Consider the following 18,927-nt stretch of genomic DNA (forward strand, 5'->3'; position numbering starts at 1 on the left):
CAGGTATGGGGAACGGTGCATAATAAGTCATCTTGCATGTCGGGCTAGGTATAGTCTCAAGTCATTAAAAACAAACACGCCCCACACATGTTCATATTTCAAGGTGCACTAAATTATTGCATGCGATGATTAAGGCTGGCCATAATGGTGGTATCTTAGCTGGTATCATGCACACGGGAATAGCAAACATGCTGATGTGGCAAAGAATTAAAGAAGAGAGGGGGGTTAGAGTAACTAGTGTTCATGCATGCATTGGTAAACACATTTTTTTGTGGAGAACGACAACACTAGTTGAGTACTTTTGCAGACTTCAAAAACTATTCCACAATGTGTCAACATTCACAATGTCAAATCAATATTTTTACACTCATTATAAAACGTAGTTCTTATAATCATTATAATCAGTACTCCCTCCGTCTAGGTGAGCAAGTCATCTTAGATTGTGCACTGTGACCAAGGAGGAGGGGAAAACGAGAGATCTTAATGTTTATTTGCTAATTAATAGCATTGCATGCAATGAACTAACCACTGCATGTCGTGTTTGGTAGTCTCAAGTCATTAAAAGCATGCACACCCACATCTCCTATTGGTTGATATGTCAAGAAACAAGAAACGAGGTAGAAGTTAATGCACCATGCCTAAGTGTTTTGGGAGTATTGTAGATATTGATATTTTTAGTATAAATTTGGTCGTGGGATTTCATTGATGCCTGTCAAAGCGTTGACAGGTCTGCTATGCGTGACCTGAAGATGAAAGCATTGAGCATCTCGAAGTTGATCAACAATCTTCAATTGTCAAAGATTAGCCGTCCGGCCAATAAGGTGGCACACTTAATCGCTAAGTATAGCTTTAACAATAGATTAGATGGTATTCTTGTAAATAACGTATCGCCCTGTGTGGTGAATATTGTATCGAATGAGTGTACTGGTGTGGCTGGTTAATTAATATAAGGTGGTGTTCAAAAAAAGTATAAATTTGGTCAAACACTTTGCAAACAGTTGACGGGAGTAAAAAGGACCAGAGGGAGTATCATGCATGCGGAGTAGGCAAAAAAATTGCTTGTCTAAAACAGGCAAAAAAATTGCTCATTTATAGCCGGTCGAAGTCTCAAAGGGCGCAACCGCGCGAGGGAGGCGAAGGTCGTGGGAGGCGCGATGTTTGACGGAATTAAGTGAAGTTACATCCACGCGTCGGCATGGCGTGCGAACAGGCAGAAGCTATACCGGTTCAATGCCTCCAGTCCTTGTCAGAGCAATCACTCCCTCCAGTCCTTTTTTGTTTGGGTATAACAAAATCTCGTTTTCCATTCACATTTTACAAGTAAAGTTCATGGACAAACTTTGACCCAAAGTATGATGGGGACTAGTAAACCAGAATGGAGGTAGTAGTTTTTTTAATCGAAGAAGGGTTTCCCCTTCCGATTTTCATTAAAGAAAATGAGCATCTAAATCTAAACCATAGTATTTGCCCTAGAACTACCAGGTTCAACATCTCGCAACATAAACCCATACAACCTCCATCGCAAAAAAAAAACCATACAACCATACACCAAGGAGGTACGTAGTACTATGAATTCCATTTTCGCTCCATACCAATCGTTCTAAAAACTACTTACTACTTATAACGCGCCATTGAAAATCAGAACTCTTAACCCCGCTAAAAAAAACGATATTTTAAACATGGTTAGTCGATCTGTGGCAACTGGCGAGCCACCGCGCTCCAAGTCATTCACCTGTGGTCCCGACCATCAACTCCTATGGATCAAATTATCACGTGAGCTGACTATTCCTACAAAGGTGCTCCACCACGTACCCGGTACTTGCGAATGCAGCAATCGTGTCCCTAGGGTTTTAGGGTTTATTTGTTAACGCCGCCTTTACGTAACACTCATGTGTGCGAGACAGCGAGAGGCCGACTACGTGCGTGCGCCTCTTCTCTTCGTATATGTACTCCACCGTTTGTCTGGTGTCCAAAAAATTATAATAACTACTAGCAATGTGCCAATGCGTTGCCACACGATCAAAGTAGATTAATACAGTGGCGGAGCTAGATGCAGACTACGCCTGGGGCTGTGCTATGTTGAGTGATAAACTTCTATGATTTTCTATGCTTTGCATGAAGAAATTACAAAGGAAGTTGTTTCTAGGCCTGGGGCTATAGCCCTAGCTGCCCCAGGCCTGTCTCCGCCACTGGATTAATACATATTCACCGATTTGATAGAAAAAAAGTCTAGCTTTGAAATACATATATCACTAAAAATATGTTATGTTTCACTCAAAATATATTCCTTTGGCGGTTTTGATGAGATAAGGGAGGAATGTTGTTGGTTTCAAGATTCGAGAAGTGGTATATGTCTAATTTCTACTCTTACTAGCAAGATGCCCGTGCGTTTCACGGAACGTCAAGATCTTGTGGGAAAAAAGGATGAACGAGGGAAGGCCTTATCTGCAAATGTGGTGAAGAGTGCGGGTAAATTGCCATATTTTCCTTCCCATCCGTCAGATATAAATTAGACAACCTACATTGCAAGATGGCAGGCCCACCATCATCACCAACTCTATTTTTTATCCCTACTCTTATAATAAGCATTGTCGGTGATGATCGTGTGCCTGTCATCCTGCAATATAGGCCGTCCGATCTATATCTGACGGATAGGAAGGAAACTATGGCAATTTTGCAAAAAGATACCCACACCCCTCTCCACATTTGCAAATAAGGCCTTCCATCGTTCATCCTTTTCCCCCACAAGATAAACTACTCATACAAATGCATCTTGATGTTCCATGCAGCGCATGGGCATCTTGCTAGTTGTTGCAAAAAGCCCATGTGTGTATGAGAGAGAGGGCGAGTGGAGGAGGACGGAGTGCATGTGTGACAAAGACACAAGGAGTGTGTGTGCGATAGGTATCAGCTTAAAATGAGGCGATAGTGTGTGTGTGCACGATCGAGAGGGCGTGTCTCAAGAAGGGAAGAAAAATCTACATAGATACAAGAAGCGGGAGAGAGACATGTATGCGATGGTGGAAGCACGAGTGTGCGGGTGTATAAACCTATCTAGAGGCTAGCTAGTCGATAAATGTTTGTGAGAGAAATACGAGTCGGGGTGCGAAAGAGAGAGTTTTGTGTGTGAGAGAGAGAGACGGTAGTCGGGAAGGGGAGTGGAAGCAGGAGTTGTGCGTGTGTGTCTGTGAGAGAGAGAGGAGACGGTAGTCGGGGTTGTCTGATCGGTAAACAAATGAATAATGTCAGTCTGGGATGGAGACAAAAAGGAGACCGCAACAAATGTTGTGTCTACAGGAGAGATAGAGAGAGTAATTTTAGTGGTATGAGTCATATGTAGAGACATATAGGGTGTGTGAGAGAATCCCATAGAGAGAAAGACAAAGCGAAAGACGAGTGGAGACTGTGTGTTTGGCGGTGAAAAAGAAAGCTTAGGTACCGAGTGATACCAGAGAACAGTAGAGACGTGAGAGATAATGAAAACCGTGTAATTTATAATGATAGGGAGAGTGTGACACTTCTCAAGGGAGACGTCGAGAGACCATGTTTGCGAGGATAGGAGCAACATGAAGTGAGCGTGCGGGTGAGCTAGAGAAAAGAGCATGATAGCTACCTGAAGGAGCATGCATGCGAGAGAGATGGACGTGAAAGGAGTGAACAAAAAAGGGATTCGAATATTTGAATTCGAGATGATGATACATGTAATCCATACTTGAACCAAAATTGATCTATCAAACATGCATACTCATATGAATTCACGCAGATCTATGTTATTTAATATGTAGATATTACTGATCCATACATTTTAGTAGAACATAATTTGGTTAAAAAAATTCGAATTCAACCTTAAGATTTCGAGATCGTTGTATTTGTAAATCATATTATACATATAAAGGAGCAGAATTCTTTGTTGTGCTTTTGAAAGTATATATATAAAAAATGATGTATATAGAATGTAATTCCAATTGAAAATGGATCCCGCCCGAAAAAAATAGAATACAAACGGGATTCGAATTGAGTTGGCACGGTAAACGTGCACTCTGCAAAATTTGAACGAAGCGGGGAAAGTCGCAGTAACCGTCCGAAACCAAAATCTACGAGATGGAAATCACTACTGCCTATCCCTACCACGCAAAGCCTATATGCTGGATTTCTATAGGTTTCGATAGGGATAGGTTTGTAATTTCACCCCAAACGTGATGTAACCGCCTCTCACCCGGATTCATACACGGTGGGCGCCAAAACACAGTGTGTCCTCGGCCAAAATCGACTCCCTCCCCGATTCATATTCATACACGGTGGGCACCAAAAACAAACTCTCGTCGGCAAATATTCGGTGTATGCGAGATTACCGTCCTATCCCCAACCGACTAGTGTTGTTGTGATGTAGTAGAAATTTGAAACGGGGGCTAAGTTTATAAATTTCCTCGCATTTGAGACAAGCGCGCCCTGAATACATGGTTCCCCCTTCCTCTCTACCTCCCTTTTCCCCATTCGTACTCCGTGGGCGCCAAAACACCCTCTCCAACCCATCCTCCTCCGCCCGCGCTGTCCGCCACCCCATCCACCGCCGTCCTCCTCCACCATGCCGGAGCTGATACCCCGACACCGCCGTCCATTACAAGAGATCGACCTCTCTCATCCACGGCTTCGGACCGGGATCCTTGCATCCCGTCCTCTCGCTTCATCCCCACCGTCGTCCACCTTGTCGGCGCCGCTCCTACGACCATCTCGTCCACCGCGCCCCGCCGCCACCGTCTACCCTCCTAGATCTGCTTCCACGCCGCCGACAACCATCGCTACCGCAGCACCGTCAAATTCTCAGCAGATGCGTACACGGCGCCGCACCAGAGGCGGTACTCTTTCGTATCTGCTCAACTTATTTATCGCAGCAAGAAAATAGATCACCACTGCTTTACTCTGATTTCTTGTCTTGGTTGCGAAGTTGCCTTTGTCCGGTTTGCACCTTCAGATCCGCCATGGCATGCTCAACACTACTCGCAATGCCTATGGTTTTCCCCTTTTATATTCCACACTAGTTAAATCACAGTAGACTAAATTTCAAAATTGGGTCAGTCGATTTTTCAGAGCTCGCCGGAGTTCGCCGGTGCGATCGAAGGGGCTCGGGTGGGGATGGTGGTTGTGGGGGGCGGTGGTGGGGCCTCGTCGAACGAAGAAAACTCGACGCGGGTGGGGCGGGGTGGGGGTGGCGGAGGAACACAGGTGGTGGGGCCGGTGATTCGGCCGGCGGCCCGTGCAGTGTTCTGTATGGGAAGCACAGTATGTTCCTTGTCATGAAGGAGAGCAAGGACATCTGCAGTCAACAGCTGATAGAGCTGGCCTGTACGTGATCGATAGGCTTTCAATTACTAGCGGCAATACAACACTGTAATTTTCAGCCAGTTCCACTTTCCCGATTTATATATCCTGGTTATGGTGTACCCCTGTTATGTACACTATGATCTGCCTAGTTGTTGTGTGCACTTGTTATCATGGTTTGGCAATAAACTCTCTATATAGTATATTATGAACCTATCATCTGCCAGCTATCCTTCCTTCTGGAGCCTATTTTTTTGTGTACTTGCGCCAGATTATATAAATGCACGCACCATATTACAGCACACATGAGCTCTCTCATCAGAATCCAGTGATAGCACACGAGTGTTTACAGGGGCGCCCCTATATTAGAATATCATCTGCATTACAAAGATAATCTCACAAGTATTTATGTTTTCATGGTTCTCAAATATTATACGCAATTACAGTGAATATCAGAATCCGCTCATCAGAAGAATATTGTGGAACACTGCAATGACTTACAAAATTGGCAGCAAGGCATTGAGTGCCATTCTGAAAGCAATGAAACTCGTACGCTCCCCACCTGTTGATTCTTGTTCAGAATATCATCCTAATGACTATTCTAACCTCGAGGAGTCAAAGGCAGATGGCCTGTCCTGTTCACCCATCAAGGTGCGTGTTCTAATTTGGCAAGGTTTTATTGATTGCGCGTATCTTGCATATGTTGTCTTGCATTTCTTCTACTTTGTTGCACCGCCATCTACTTAGTTTACTCGTCATATATGTCGAGATGCCATGCCCATCCATTATCAATACATATTCCATCTGTCATCATACCATGTTTTTCCACTCAAATGCTGTTCTTGTGCATCAGACATCAAAAAGGAAGAGGGTGATTGCCGAACCTGAAGGAGCACCAGCAAAGTCCTTGAAAAACGTGGTGGTGCCGGAGAAATCAGACAGCACCCCACTTATATTGGCTGTATAACCAGTGACACAAAACATAGGACCGACTCCAGCAAACTGTACCCATACTTCACTGGCCACACCACTAGCCCCACCACACAGGACCTGCACTCCAGCAAAAGGTATACCGATTTCATTTGCCATAGCACCAGCTGTACCACGGAAAAATCCCACTCCAGCAAAAAGTACAGCAAGACCACTGGCCGAAGACCTATCCCAACTGCAGAGACGGCCAATTCCTGTAGATTGGAACCCCATTCCATTTATTCCCAGTTTAAAAGACAATGCTTTCAATGTTGTTAGGGACTACGTGCATATATTCCCATCATGGGAAGATTATTGTGAAGACAAACACCATTTTCACATCTTCATGTCCAACTTACGTGTAAGTGCTATTATTCATGGTTATTATTTTCCTGTTTTCTGCTGATTGAACACATCAATGATTTACATTACATTGTTGTAACTAGGCGAGGGTCAATCTGGATAGTCATGACGAGCAAAGCTTGCTTGTGCTTTTCAAGGAAGCATTGCAGCAGTATCGGTGTTACCTGAGGAAATCACACTTTGATGGCAAGTCTATAAACGAATTTTCGGTGAAGTCTCCTGTGCTAAATTTAGAAGACATTGAATGGAAAAACCTTGTTATGCACTGGTCTCGTTCCCAGGATGAGGTACTGTCTATGAAATCACATGACAATTTGAACTTCTACTTTTCCGCATGTGCCTTACGGATCTTTTTTGCAGGAAATCTGTTCGAAGAAGAATTCCGGTTTGACAAGAACGACAGGATATCGCAAATATGCTGCCCGCTGCTTTGCTCTTGTTAGTATCTGTTGTCCTGTATCACTGTACTTGCATACGTACCTGGTTCATTATGTGACAGCAGTATGCATGATAGCTTGCTTATCAATTGTTCGCTCCAAATTATCTGATCTGTATGAATGGTTACATTAGTGTAGAATATATCCAATGCCAATGTTTTTTTAGCTCTGCATTGTTCTTGTAAGTACATGTTGTTCTTTATCAGTGTACTTATAATGACATGTAGTTGTTCATGTACCATCACTCTGCAGCTTATTTTCCTTTGCCCTCCATTTTCTACACATCAGATCTATATTTACTCTTACCATAAGGTTGGTACCGAAGAAGTTTAGCTGTGCATTGCTCTTGGATGTACCTTTTGCCTGTATCGCTGCACTTACATTTATAGCTACTTGGTTATGTAGCATCACTCTTCATCTTATCTTAAATATTCTCCATTTTTTCATATATTATCACATCTATATTTACTCTTAACAAAATGTAGAATAAAGGCAATGCTTTTGAAGAAGATTCTGTGGTAAACTTCTTGAATTGCCCCCCCCCCCCATCAGCATGGACAAGGCCTTTATAGAGCCTGTCTTCACCAATAATGTAAGTTTGTCCATCTCAAGCCTTCAAACTTTGTTGTATATATTTGGTTAGGCATGACTGCAACAGCTATTTATTTTTGGTGTTTGCATCAAATTGCTTGTTTAAAGTTTATTATATGTAGTTCATAAACAAAAGTTCGTCCTTTCTCAATTTAAGTTTTCAGTTGTACAACCAAGTTCCTTCTTCATACCATGTAAATTAAACTATACAGTGCAAGTGATCTTCTTTTGCACTGCATGTATGCCTCTGTTCTTCATCTGTAATCCAGTGGTGTGGTGAACCTACCCACTACAGCACAATGTCATATTCTACAATGTCTTAACTATGAAAAATGTCATATCATTCTACTATTATTTAAAACGTCTCTTTATTTGCCAATCTGAAATGGTATAAATTGACAGCACACTAACCATTGATACTTATGAGTTCTTGATCTGTAATCCAGTGGTGTCGTGAAGCTGCCAACTCCTTCACAATGTCATTTCCTACCATGTCTTGACCTGAACAATACCATATTGTGTTAATGCAAATTTAAACTGTGTCACTTTATTCGTTAGTAAGAAATGTGATGAATTGTCAGCACTGATACTTTTATGTGCAAAACCTGTCATCTGTCTGCTTGTTTATCTTTCAGAGTGAGGAAGATATAAGTGTTGAACAAGCGCAGTCTCATCATCTTGCTCAGCTGCTTGCGCTGCTGCTCCCCAACAGGGCTAACCTTTCTTGAACTCTATTGAAGTGATGTCGGTTTTGTATATTATTCTGTTGGCGTGTTTATTTGCACTGGTGGCGATCTTTGATGCCCAGCGTATGTAATCTGCTGTCTGCTTGTGCTTTATTATCATAGTGGCGAACTTTGATGCCTAGTGGATGTAATATGCCATAATTTCTTTATTGTATAATATAAGTTTTTTCTTATTCACGATGCTGCAGTTATTTTACTGTATATATATATATCATGTCTTCGCAGTAAACCAGCCAAACCGTAAAATTACGGTACATAATCGGGCCGTCATGCAATCACGATGTAGGTTGGGCCTGAAACGTGCTGATCAGCTCACGGACCGGCAGCAGCCCGAAATGAACCCCGTCCCATGATTGTGCGAATCAAATCACGGGCTTTTAACAGGCCGAAAAATTGTCTCGGTCCTTATTTGGCCCAATCAGATATCGGCTGCGAGCAGGCCGGATGCAAACCGGGTCGTAGTTAGGCCCAACTATATGACGGGCTTTTAACAGGCTGAAATTAATATAGGGCCGAAATGTTAAACGGGCCCTTAACAGGCCAAAACTAATATCAGGCCGAATTACTAAGTGGGCCTTTAGCAAGTGGGCCCAAAAGCATAGTGTCCAGTTGACGGGCCGAATCTGATATAGGCCATAATTAGGCCCAAAACCTCTTAAAGGGCCGGACCTGATCTGGGCCGTAATTTGGCCCAAAACATGGTAGGCTTTTAACGGGCTGGATCTCATATGGGCCACTATTAGGCCCGGAGCGTGGCAGGCCATTAATAGACCGGATCAAATATGGGCCGGCATTTGGCCCAAAACATGGCAGCCAGTTAACGGGCTGGCCTACTAGGGTCCTCAAAATCTTGTGGGCCTATAGCTGGGCCGGCCCATTAATGTCGGCGAAATCTCGTGGGCCTTTAGCTGGGCCGGCCCATTATGATCTGTAAGAATTTTGTGGGCCTTTACCTAGGTCGGCCTATTATGGCACACACAAATCTTGTGGGCCTTTACCTGGTCCGGCCCATTATGGCCCGCGAAATCTTGTGGGCCTTTAGCTGGGCCAGCCCATTATGGTCCACAAAATCTCGTGGGCCTTTAGCTGGGCCAGCCCATTATGGTTTGCAAAATCTTGTGGGCCTTTAGTTGGGTCGGCCCATTTAAACTTGTTGGGTCATGTCACGTGTCGACGTATCATAGGCGCCTTCTGTCCAGTGAGTGGATGACATCTGTCCCGACGATGAGCCGACACGTGTTTCCTCTAGCCAATGATGATTTTACACGTGGAAAATCCCCATTGGTCGGGGCTGTTGACGGGTTATCGGATCCAAAACCCGACCCGATAGCTTAACGGCATTCTGTTACGGTGGATGCCATGTGTCGGTCACCCTTGACGAAAGCACTTCTGTGATGCGTGATTTATCGTCGTGGAAGTGGACACTTCCGTGATGATAATTTTGGTAATGTCATGGAACACTTCTACGACAGCACAGGTATGACTATCTTGATTCTGTCATAAATTTGTCATGGATGTACATGCATGACAAAAAAAGCGACCTACTGTGACAAACACGTATCATCACGGAAGTGTATTTTTTTATAGTGATTACTCCACACATCGACCGCTATCCAGCATGCATCTAGAGTATTAAGTTTATAAGAACAGTGTAACGCATTAGGCAAGATGACATGATGTAGAGAGATAAACTCAAGCAATATGATATAAACCCCATCTTTTTTATCCTCGATGGCAACAATACAATACGTACCTTGCTGCCCCTACTGTCACTAGGAAAGGACACCGCAAGATTGAACCCAAAACTAAGCACCTCTCCCATTGCAAGAAAAATCAATCTAGTTGGCCAAACCAAACCGATAATTCGAAGAGAAATACAAAGATATCAAATCATGCATATAAGAATTCAAAAAAGATTCAAATAATATTCATAGATAAAGTGATTATAGATAAATTGATCATAAATCCACAATTCATCAGATCTCGACAAACATACCGCAAAAGAAGATTGCATCGGATAGATCTCCAAGAACATCGAGGAGAACATGGTATTGATGATCAAAGAGAGAGAAGAAGCCATATAGCTACTAGATATGGACCCGTAGATCAGTGGTAAACTACTCACGAGATCATAAGAAACTGATGTCAATATGATTATAAAACAAGGCCCACAAAATTTCCAAACTAAAAAAGTTAAACTAAACGTCACTTGCTCACAGCAACACCACAATTTCAGTGTATTACATGATATAACCAAGGGCTCGACAACGGTGTCACAACATGGAAAACAAATCATTCTCTTCATTATAGTGCAAACTCGATAAACATGGATTTTGTTCAGTTAGCAAACTAAACTTTCAAACATAAGCAATTCCAAAATCATTCTTGAAAGTCTGCTTGGGGCGGGTTGGTGCAAGTGCTCTTCCTGACCTCGTAAGCTGCATCTGGAGCATTGAGGCGACTTCCTCGGTGCCTTTGGAAGATCTCCTCGTTGTGGACAAGTGGTGTTCTTGTGACCTTGGCGTCTGCAGATAGAACAGAACCTGGGGACCTCTTAGCTGGTTGCCCATGTGGTGCTTTGTCGCGACTTGTGCTAGGGTGTCTAGCTGCCCTTTTCTTTGACGGTATTGCAAAACTATCAGAACATTGCGAGGCACTCTGTGTTGGATGCGCCTGACCAGAATGTTTGTTTATGCCCTATCTCTATTAAAAAACATGCATATGTTTTTCTTCATTTGCAATAGCTTCTTCAAGAAATCTAATACATAAAAATTCAACGCCACTTCTACTTCATGAGTGCTCCACTGCTTACCGCACACGTGCACACAATTTCCTGCATGATTTTTCTATGAAGGTTCAACCGGCTTTTAGCATACCTGATGCTTTGCCAATACATGGTTAACTTTAAAAAAAGATAACCCCGGTCTCTGCATCTAGGCAATGCATGCAACCATTTTATTAATTATTCACAAAGACCTTGCAAAGTAAGACATCAGGTAATCTAAAGTCACCATCTTGGTAACATCTGTCGTTGTTTCTATCCACTTGATGAAGGGGTGTCGATAGTCCGAGCCTAATACCAAACATACATCACATCAAAACCTAACATCTACACCGAGAGGCCTCAACCAAGCCGCAGTGCTGGGGCACACACCGGTCCGACACACTTACAGAGGTCGGCGCTGTCTTCCACCAATCCATCCCTAGAGCAGACACTGACGCATCGACCATGCCAAGCCTGACGTCGACGCGACCACGGCACCAGACAACACCATCATCCTACACGTATCCATCCACATGCGCCTGTCGCCGAAACTCCACGGCACCATGCCACCGAGATTAGCCGTCGACCTTGCGATAGATGTAACACCGCTCCTCCTCTAGTCCCCTCCAACCAGCACTTGTTCCACAACGATGCCCCCAGAAGGGAGAACAACATTGAAGGTTCGTCATTATCCGATCCGGGAGACCCAGATCTAGGGTTTACCCCCGGAGCATCCTGAGCATGATGACGCAAACTACAACGACGATGCCTCGACAAGGAAACGACATTGGAGACCATAATCGGCGCGATTTTCATCGGCAGTCGCACCATCGAGCCGTGCGCCGCCAACGTCGCCGGTCCCTTCAGCTGGAGCAAACTCCAGAAACGATATCCTCAAGAAGGACTATGACGTAAAGGCACAACCATCGCTCGATCCCATGATTTCTAGGATTCCCCCAGAGCATCCCGAGCATGATGGTGCAAACTGCAACAATGATGTCTCAATAAGGAAACGACATCGGAGATGCCGCCATTGTCTGCCATGACCGTAGTCGGCGCGATTTTCATCGGCAGTCGCACCACCAGGTTGTGCGCCGCCGGCGTCGCTCGTCGCTTCAACTGGAGCAAACTCCAGAAACGATGTCCTCAAGGACTACAACGCTAACAAAAACACATCTCTATCTCTCTATCTCTACATAATAATGAAAGGACTATTGTTTATGTCGGTACGTCATCAAAATTGTCTCCAAATTTGCAAAATATTACGCACCAATGCCCCTATAAGTGATAAAAAAATATTTTACACAGGGGAATCCTCCGCCTGGGCCGGCCCATAATGTAGGTACCTCCTATATTGCGCTTCGTGCGCTAGGAGAACACGCAACATGGTCATTTGGGTCGGCCCATGTCCGGGCAGCCTATTTTTCTGTTTTTCTTTTCCGTTTTCATTTTTCTACTTTATATAATTCAGGATTTCCGAAAAGTTTCAAAATTTTTAAAAATGAGTATTCAAAAATAAAATGTATGTGGATTCAAAAAATATTCGCAATTTTATAAAAAACGTTTTCTTATTCAAAAAATGTTCAAAATTTTGAAAAAAAGGTTCGGGAAATTAAAAAATGTTCATGACTTTTTAAAAAGTTTGTGTATTAAAAATGTTAATGAAATTAAAAATAAACTTGCAAATTCAAAAGATGTTCACAAATAAAAAAAATATCCTAAAAGTCCAAAAAACTGTTCGTGACTTACAAAATAGTTTATTCATTCATAAAATGTTCGCTAATTGAAAAAATGATCATGCATTTCAAAAAATGTTCGTTAAATCAAAAAAATATTCGTGAATTTCAAATTTTGTTCCAGCAATTTCTATACAAAATTGTTTAAAAAATGTTTACAATTTTAAAAAAATGTTTGAAAATAGTATAAAATGTTCAAGAATTCGAAAATGTTCAAAAATTTGTATAAGTGTTCACAAATTTGAAAAATGATCATGATTTTAAATAAGTGCATGAGTTTAAAAAAATGTTCATGATTTCAAAAATTAATCATGATTTCATGAAATTGAGAGTGATAGTGTATCTGGGTGATGCAGCAAAATATGATCATGGCCATTGAAGATTGTGAATTTTTTTTCATTGCAACGCACGGGTCCTTTTGCCAGTAGTAACAATGCATCGTGTCGCGTCGGGCGGCGGAACACCAAACGCTCGCCGTCATTATTTTTTAAATACGAATGTGTGAAACACTAGAATGAATGTGTTACTTTGTTGGATTATCAGAAATTTCACAATTGACTTTTGAGTTGTTTTTATCAAGAAATAAAACGTCATTTTTGTTACATATATCATATTACTTGCATTGATTCAATTGACAACTCTAGAAGTTTAGCAAAAGGTTAACACATCCCGCAATTTCTTTAACAAAAGGTTGGTGCGTTTGTATTCGTTACGTTCATGACATGCATAGTTCGAACGGAAATTTAACTGAAAATTAAAGATGACGTCAATCAGCACACATGTAATTTTCTTGGGTAGGAAAATAGTTATTCTAATATCAACTGTCCTAATTCACAAAAGCAAAATATTAACTTTCCAAAATCGTCTATGATAGTACAAAGTCCATAATGACCTTTGGAAGGGCAATGATGGTACATTACTTCCTAGGAGATAATAGTTATGTCGACCCTTAGAGCTTCTACAACAGGACACCTTATATTTGTGCCAAACTTCCGGAGGGCCTGCCCAGTCACCGTCCGGATGCAAAATTGTCACCCAACCGGACCCCTTGTATTCGGCCCAAATACGTCCACTATGGCCCACCCGCTGCGTCAGGACTCACCCGCCGCGTATGATCTAGCCCACTGTGGCCCACCCAATCCCACATATATTCATCCCCATCCGCACTCCGGATGAAACCCTAGCCGCACTCCACTCCCCTCCCCTCCCCTCCACTTCCCTCCGCCCAAAAGCTTACTTCTGACGATCTCTGCCCTCCTCTGACATGGCAGGCAACGGATCCGAGTCTTACACCTCCCCTGTTGACTGTCGGGAGCTCGTCCCACGCGACACCGAGGAGATGGCCGTCCGTGTTGGGCTCCGCCGCTCACGAGAGGAGTACGCCGGACAGCGCGCGGACTCCATCCAGTTGGAATCCATTGCGTTCGCCGAAGTGGCGCATGGATCCGGCGCGAGGCGCGTCGCCGTTGCCTCGCCGGAGGCGGTGCAGTCCATCTGGCGTCCGAACACCGTGCCAAAGGTGCTTATCAATTTGGTACCAACTTAAAATTTCTCTAAACAGAAGGTTAATTAGGGGATGCGTGCCAGATTTGATAGTTTCTTCTTCTTTGAAAACAAGATGTATTAGTTTAGGGGGTTAAAGATGGTGGGTTGCCTTAATTGTGTAGTAGTGAGCCTCGATGCGCACGTTGGAGGACCAACCCAGAACATGCGCTCTTGCCTTGTCTCTCTGTGCACCGCGCTTGGTCTCGCCTCAAAAGAAAAATAAATAAAATGTTAGCTAAGCGATGAAGATGGTGGTGGCGGCCTGGTCTTGCCTCCCGTTCGGCGATGGAGAAGGCGCAACACGTTGGAGGATGGCCCCGAGGCGATGAGTCGCATGGGCGCACATCGACGTACGTCTCGGCGTCGATACAACAGCCGAGTCTAGGGATACGGTAGACAACCACAACAAGAGGCAAACCCCTTCCTTAGTTTGTGTGCTCGTCTTTTCAACTACAGCATGCGGTACTTTTTGTTTTGCTCTGTCATACTGTACGTGTCCATTCCACGCAAAGAAAAACTATACTTATTCATATACTTACAAAACTGTGAGAACCCAACTCGCTCAAACCATTTCTTAAATGATGCAACCATAAGAATGTACAACTGAAATGTTCAACTATTCTGTTCTTTAGTTGTTAAGAGTTATCCGTTTGTTTCATCAACCTATGAACTATGGTATGGAGATCATAACATTTCTTGGTGACCAAATAGCCACTATAACTTGTTTTGAAAAGTCTTGGCTAATAGTTCCGTATGACCAGTAGGTGATGGGCCAAGTTATTTATATGATTCATTTACTCTGATTCAACTTGAATAATTGATTGTTGTATCAGGCAACACCTATTGATGTTGTACTGAAGGATGCTAGTTTGGAAAGAAAAATCATGGAAGTGCCTAAGAAGTCGGGTTGGGATCTAAACACATCTTGTCTTTCCTACTATTGGTTATTTGATCCTCAAAGTTATTAACTTATGTAATTTCAAATTTTCTTTGAAGGCGACGTCACTGAGAACAACAATGATCAGATGAACGATTTACTGCGACCAATTATGAAAATACGGAATAATATTGTATGTCTTCTCTTCTCTTTCAGGAAAAAAATTATGCTTATTTTTCTTGTGTTTTGTTCTATTTGAGAATCTAATGTGAACTCATTCCTTTTTCGTTTCAGCTTCATGAGGAACACATACTTCAAGATCGAAGTGCTGAATGTGATATGGACATTCAGAATATCTTGACTGGTATTCTACCATTCTTCACATCTAAATATAGTCGAAGTGATACTCACATGTAGGATTTTTATAGTTTTGTTGCAAACATTGTGGGTGTGTTTTGTTGGGAGGCATACCTTTCCCAAAGTTTTGTGTTAAATAGTGGTGTACCACACTTTTTCATTGTGGACAAGTCGTCCGCCACACTTTCTGACATACATTCGTCTGTCGGAAGTGTGAATTTTTTTGGAAAGAATTTATTTCGATATTTATTCTAAATTTTCATTACCCATCATGTTTAAAAATTGCGCAGAAGGGAAAATGACAGCTAAAGTGTTGGCAATAATGAAAAAGTATAAGGAAACCGGCTCAAATATGATGGAAGTTGCCAATCCATCTTGTTGTGGAGATGGTGATAAAACAAGGAGAAATAAGAGGACGACACTGAAGGAGGCACTCCTCCACAACAAGTGCCAGGTAAGAAACCTCGAGCTGAAATGCTGCATAAGGATGTTAAATTCCACATGTATCGTTGACACTTATCAATGCAGGAGCTCAACGAGATCTGTTATGACATGAAGTGTATACCCCCAAGATACACAGTATTACCTTCACCAGAAGATGGTATGTATAGATATATTTACTTTTATCTATTTAATTTTCTACATGGACAAGCATCAGGTTCTTCAACCATAGAGAAACAATAACTAAGAGTTTCATACAAATGGGTCTTATGACACTTATTTTCAATGTAGCATCTATTGAATTCAATCCCTATAGTTCTCGGTTAGCTTCATGAATTGAAATGACAACATACATGGTGTACTACACTAATCATGCCTAAGAAAAATAGTTTTCAAGTGGTCATGTCAATAGACAATCACTTGTTTGTGCTATGTTGTATTGTTAGGTTTATTACGCCATGGTTCTATCGATGATTGCCAAATGTTTGTCTGTACCCTTGTAGGCTCCATGAGAGATCAGATATATCCATTGTATTGTAACTAGTTGTCGAGAACTGAATATGTTCCAAGCTAGCAATAACAAAGTAACTGTTGTTTGATTGCCTACCATCTTCTCACACATTGTTTCAAGCACTTATTAACCAGTCCTTTTCATATCGTTTCAGGAATGTTCCATGCCAATGTACATTTTACATGCCCTGGTTATGACATGAGCATCACTGGTGGTGCTCATCAGACCCCAGATGGGGCGAGGTGCTCTGCAGCTGCCAATCTGATAACAGAGCTTCACAAGAAGGCAGCGGAAGAAGAAGAACAGGAAGATGACGCAAATATTCCTAGTTAAATTGCCAAAGTTGGGAACTAGCAGACGTCTGGAACCACCGGTAGTCATTGCACATTGTCTAAGCTATTTTACCTCTGAGAGCTCGTGTTACTTTAGTTGTTTGAGTTGTGGATTCTTACTAAGGTCATTTCGTGTTGTGGATTTTTATCAGGGCAATTTGTTGTGGATTTCCTCTGGTTGTGCACAATTTTGCGACATGAGTGAACACAAATTATCGATTTAAATATACACCTTTTCTATTGTTTATCTATGTTCTTGGGGCATGCTACGCATCGGCCGACGGATCTTTTAAAATGATCCGCCGCCTCGCGAGTTGTTTGATTATGTGACGTGAGCCTTCAGTTCCCCTTCTCTAATTTTCTGCAACAATACTCTTACTGCGAAACCTCTTCTCTAATTTCCTGCAACAAGAACTTGGTTGCGAAACCTCATGTTCTTTAATTTCTTGCAACAAGTTCCCTGTTGCAAAACCTCTTCTTCTCTTTTTTTGCAAGAAGACCCTTGTTGCAAAAGTTGCAAACACATCTCACGCCGCGTCTAATTTTCGATAACAAGACACTTGTTGCAAAAATGCAACAACGTTTCCAGGCGCATCACGCACTAACACAGTTCTGCAATGCAGAAACTTGGAGTAGATGTACGGCGTGGTGATGCGGCTACTGCTAGCGCTAGTGGTGCCAGGACGGCGATGAGGTTGATGGCGCTCCACGCCGGCGTGGCGGATCATGCTGGATCCATCGATTCGGTCGCTGCTAGGCGTTTGGGGGTGGAGATCCGGCATGGATGCGCTCACGACGACGACCTACACGTGATGACGCTCGGTGATGACAACCTACAGGCGGCAGTGCTCGGTGATGACGACCTACAGGCGGCGGCGCCTACAAGCTGCGACGCTCAGCGACGACGACCTACAGGCGGCGGCGCTCGGCGATGAGGACCTATAAGCAGGGGCGCTCGGCTTAGCTCGCGACCTTGGCTGTTGGTCGCGAGTGCTTGGTCTGCAACACCATTTGTTTCGGTCAAGCGAACGGAAACAAGAGGCAAGTTGCAATAACTGTACTAGGATAGAGATTGCTTATGAGTCTTTCAATCCAAATAAAATCCGACGGCTACGGAGAAGGTCGATGCCCCCACAAACATCCGCCGGTTGATCGATAGTGTCTTCCTTCTTTTATGGTTGTGTTCGGTTTCCGATTTTTTTTTAAAATATATTTTTTGTTTTTCTTGTTTTTAGTTATCTCACTCTTTTTTGTTATCTTTTTTCCATTTCTCCTGTTTATTTCTTTTTCATTTTTAATTCCTTTTTCTTCTCGTTTTTTGTATCTATTTTTGTTTTTCAGAATTTTAAAATTGTTTAAAATTACAAAAAATGTTCCTGTTTTTAAAATTTTGGTCAAAATTCAAAAAATGTCCGTGATGTTTAAAAAATATTTGCCTCTAAAAAAGCTCATAAGTTCAAATAAAATCCTGTTTTCAAATTTTGTTTGCAAATTCAAAAAAGTTTGGGATTTTTAGAAAATGTTCGCTTTTTTCAATAAACACACGTAATTTAAAGAGCTGTTCCTGTTTTCAAATTTCGTTCACAAATTCCGAAAATGTTTGCTTTTTTATATTTTGTTTAGAGTTTCAAATTTTTCACAGATTTTTAAAAATGTTTGCTTTTGTCCAAAATGTTCATGTTTTAAAAAAAACTCCTTATCAAAATTTGTTTCAAAATTCAGGATAAATCCCAATTTTAAATTTGTTCACCAATTCACATATTAGTATGATTTTAAAAAAACTTGTTCGTGTTTTTAAAAAGGAATTGGAATTGAAAAAAAATCCCGTTTCTTAAAATTTGTGTATGAATTCATACATTCTTCCCATTTTGAAATTTGGTTACAAATCCAAAATTTAGCCTTTTTTTTCAAAACTTGTTTATGTTCTTTAAAAAATTGT

At 42.2% G+C, this 18,927-nt stretch overlaps 1 protein-coding gene across 1 annotated transcript; it reads left to right on the forward strand.

Moving 5' to 3' along the window:
- Positions 1 to 14,114: 14,114 nt before the first annotated feature.
- Positions 14,115 to 17,214, forward strand: LOC125556419. Its single transcript, XM_048719157.1, has 7 exons — positions 14,115 to 14,444; positions 15,304 to 15,376; positions 15,467 to 15,540; positions 15,642 to 15,711; positions 15,995 to 16,158; positions 16,233 to 16,305; positions 16,811 to 17,214. Exons 1-7 carry the CDS (start codon positions 14,190 to 14,192, stop codon positions 16,987 to 16,989), a joined length of 888 nt encoding a protein of 295 aa, XP_048575114.1. The 5' UTR covers positions 14,115 to 14,189; the 3' UTR covers positions 16,990 to 17,214.
- Positions 17,215 to 18,927: the final 1,713 nt, after the last annotated feature.

The sequence above is a fragment of the Triticum urartu genome, chromosome 5, assembly GCF_003073215.2.
Source record: "Triticum urartu cultivar G1812 chromosome 5, Tu2.1, whole genome shotgun sequence".
Taxonomy (NCBI): Eukaryota; Viridiplantae; Streptophyta; class Magnoliopsida; order Poales; family Poaceae; genus Triticum; species Triticum urartu.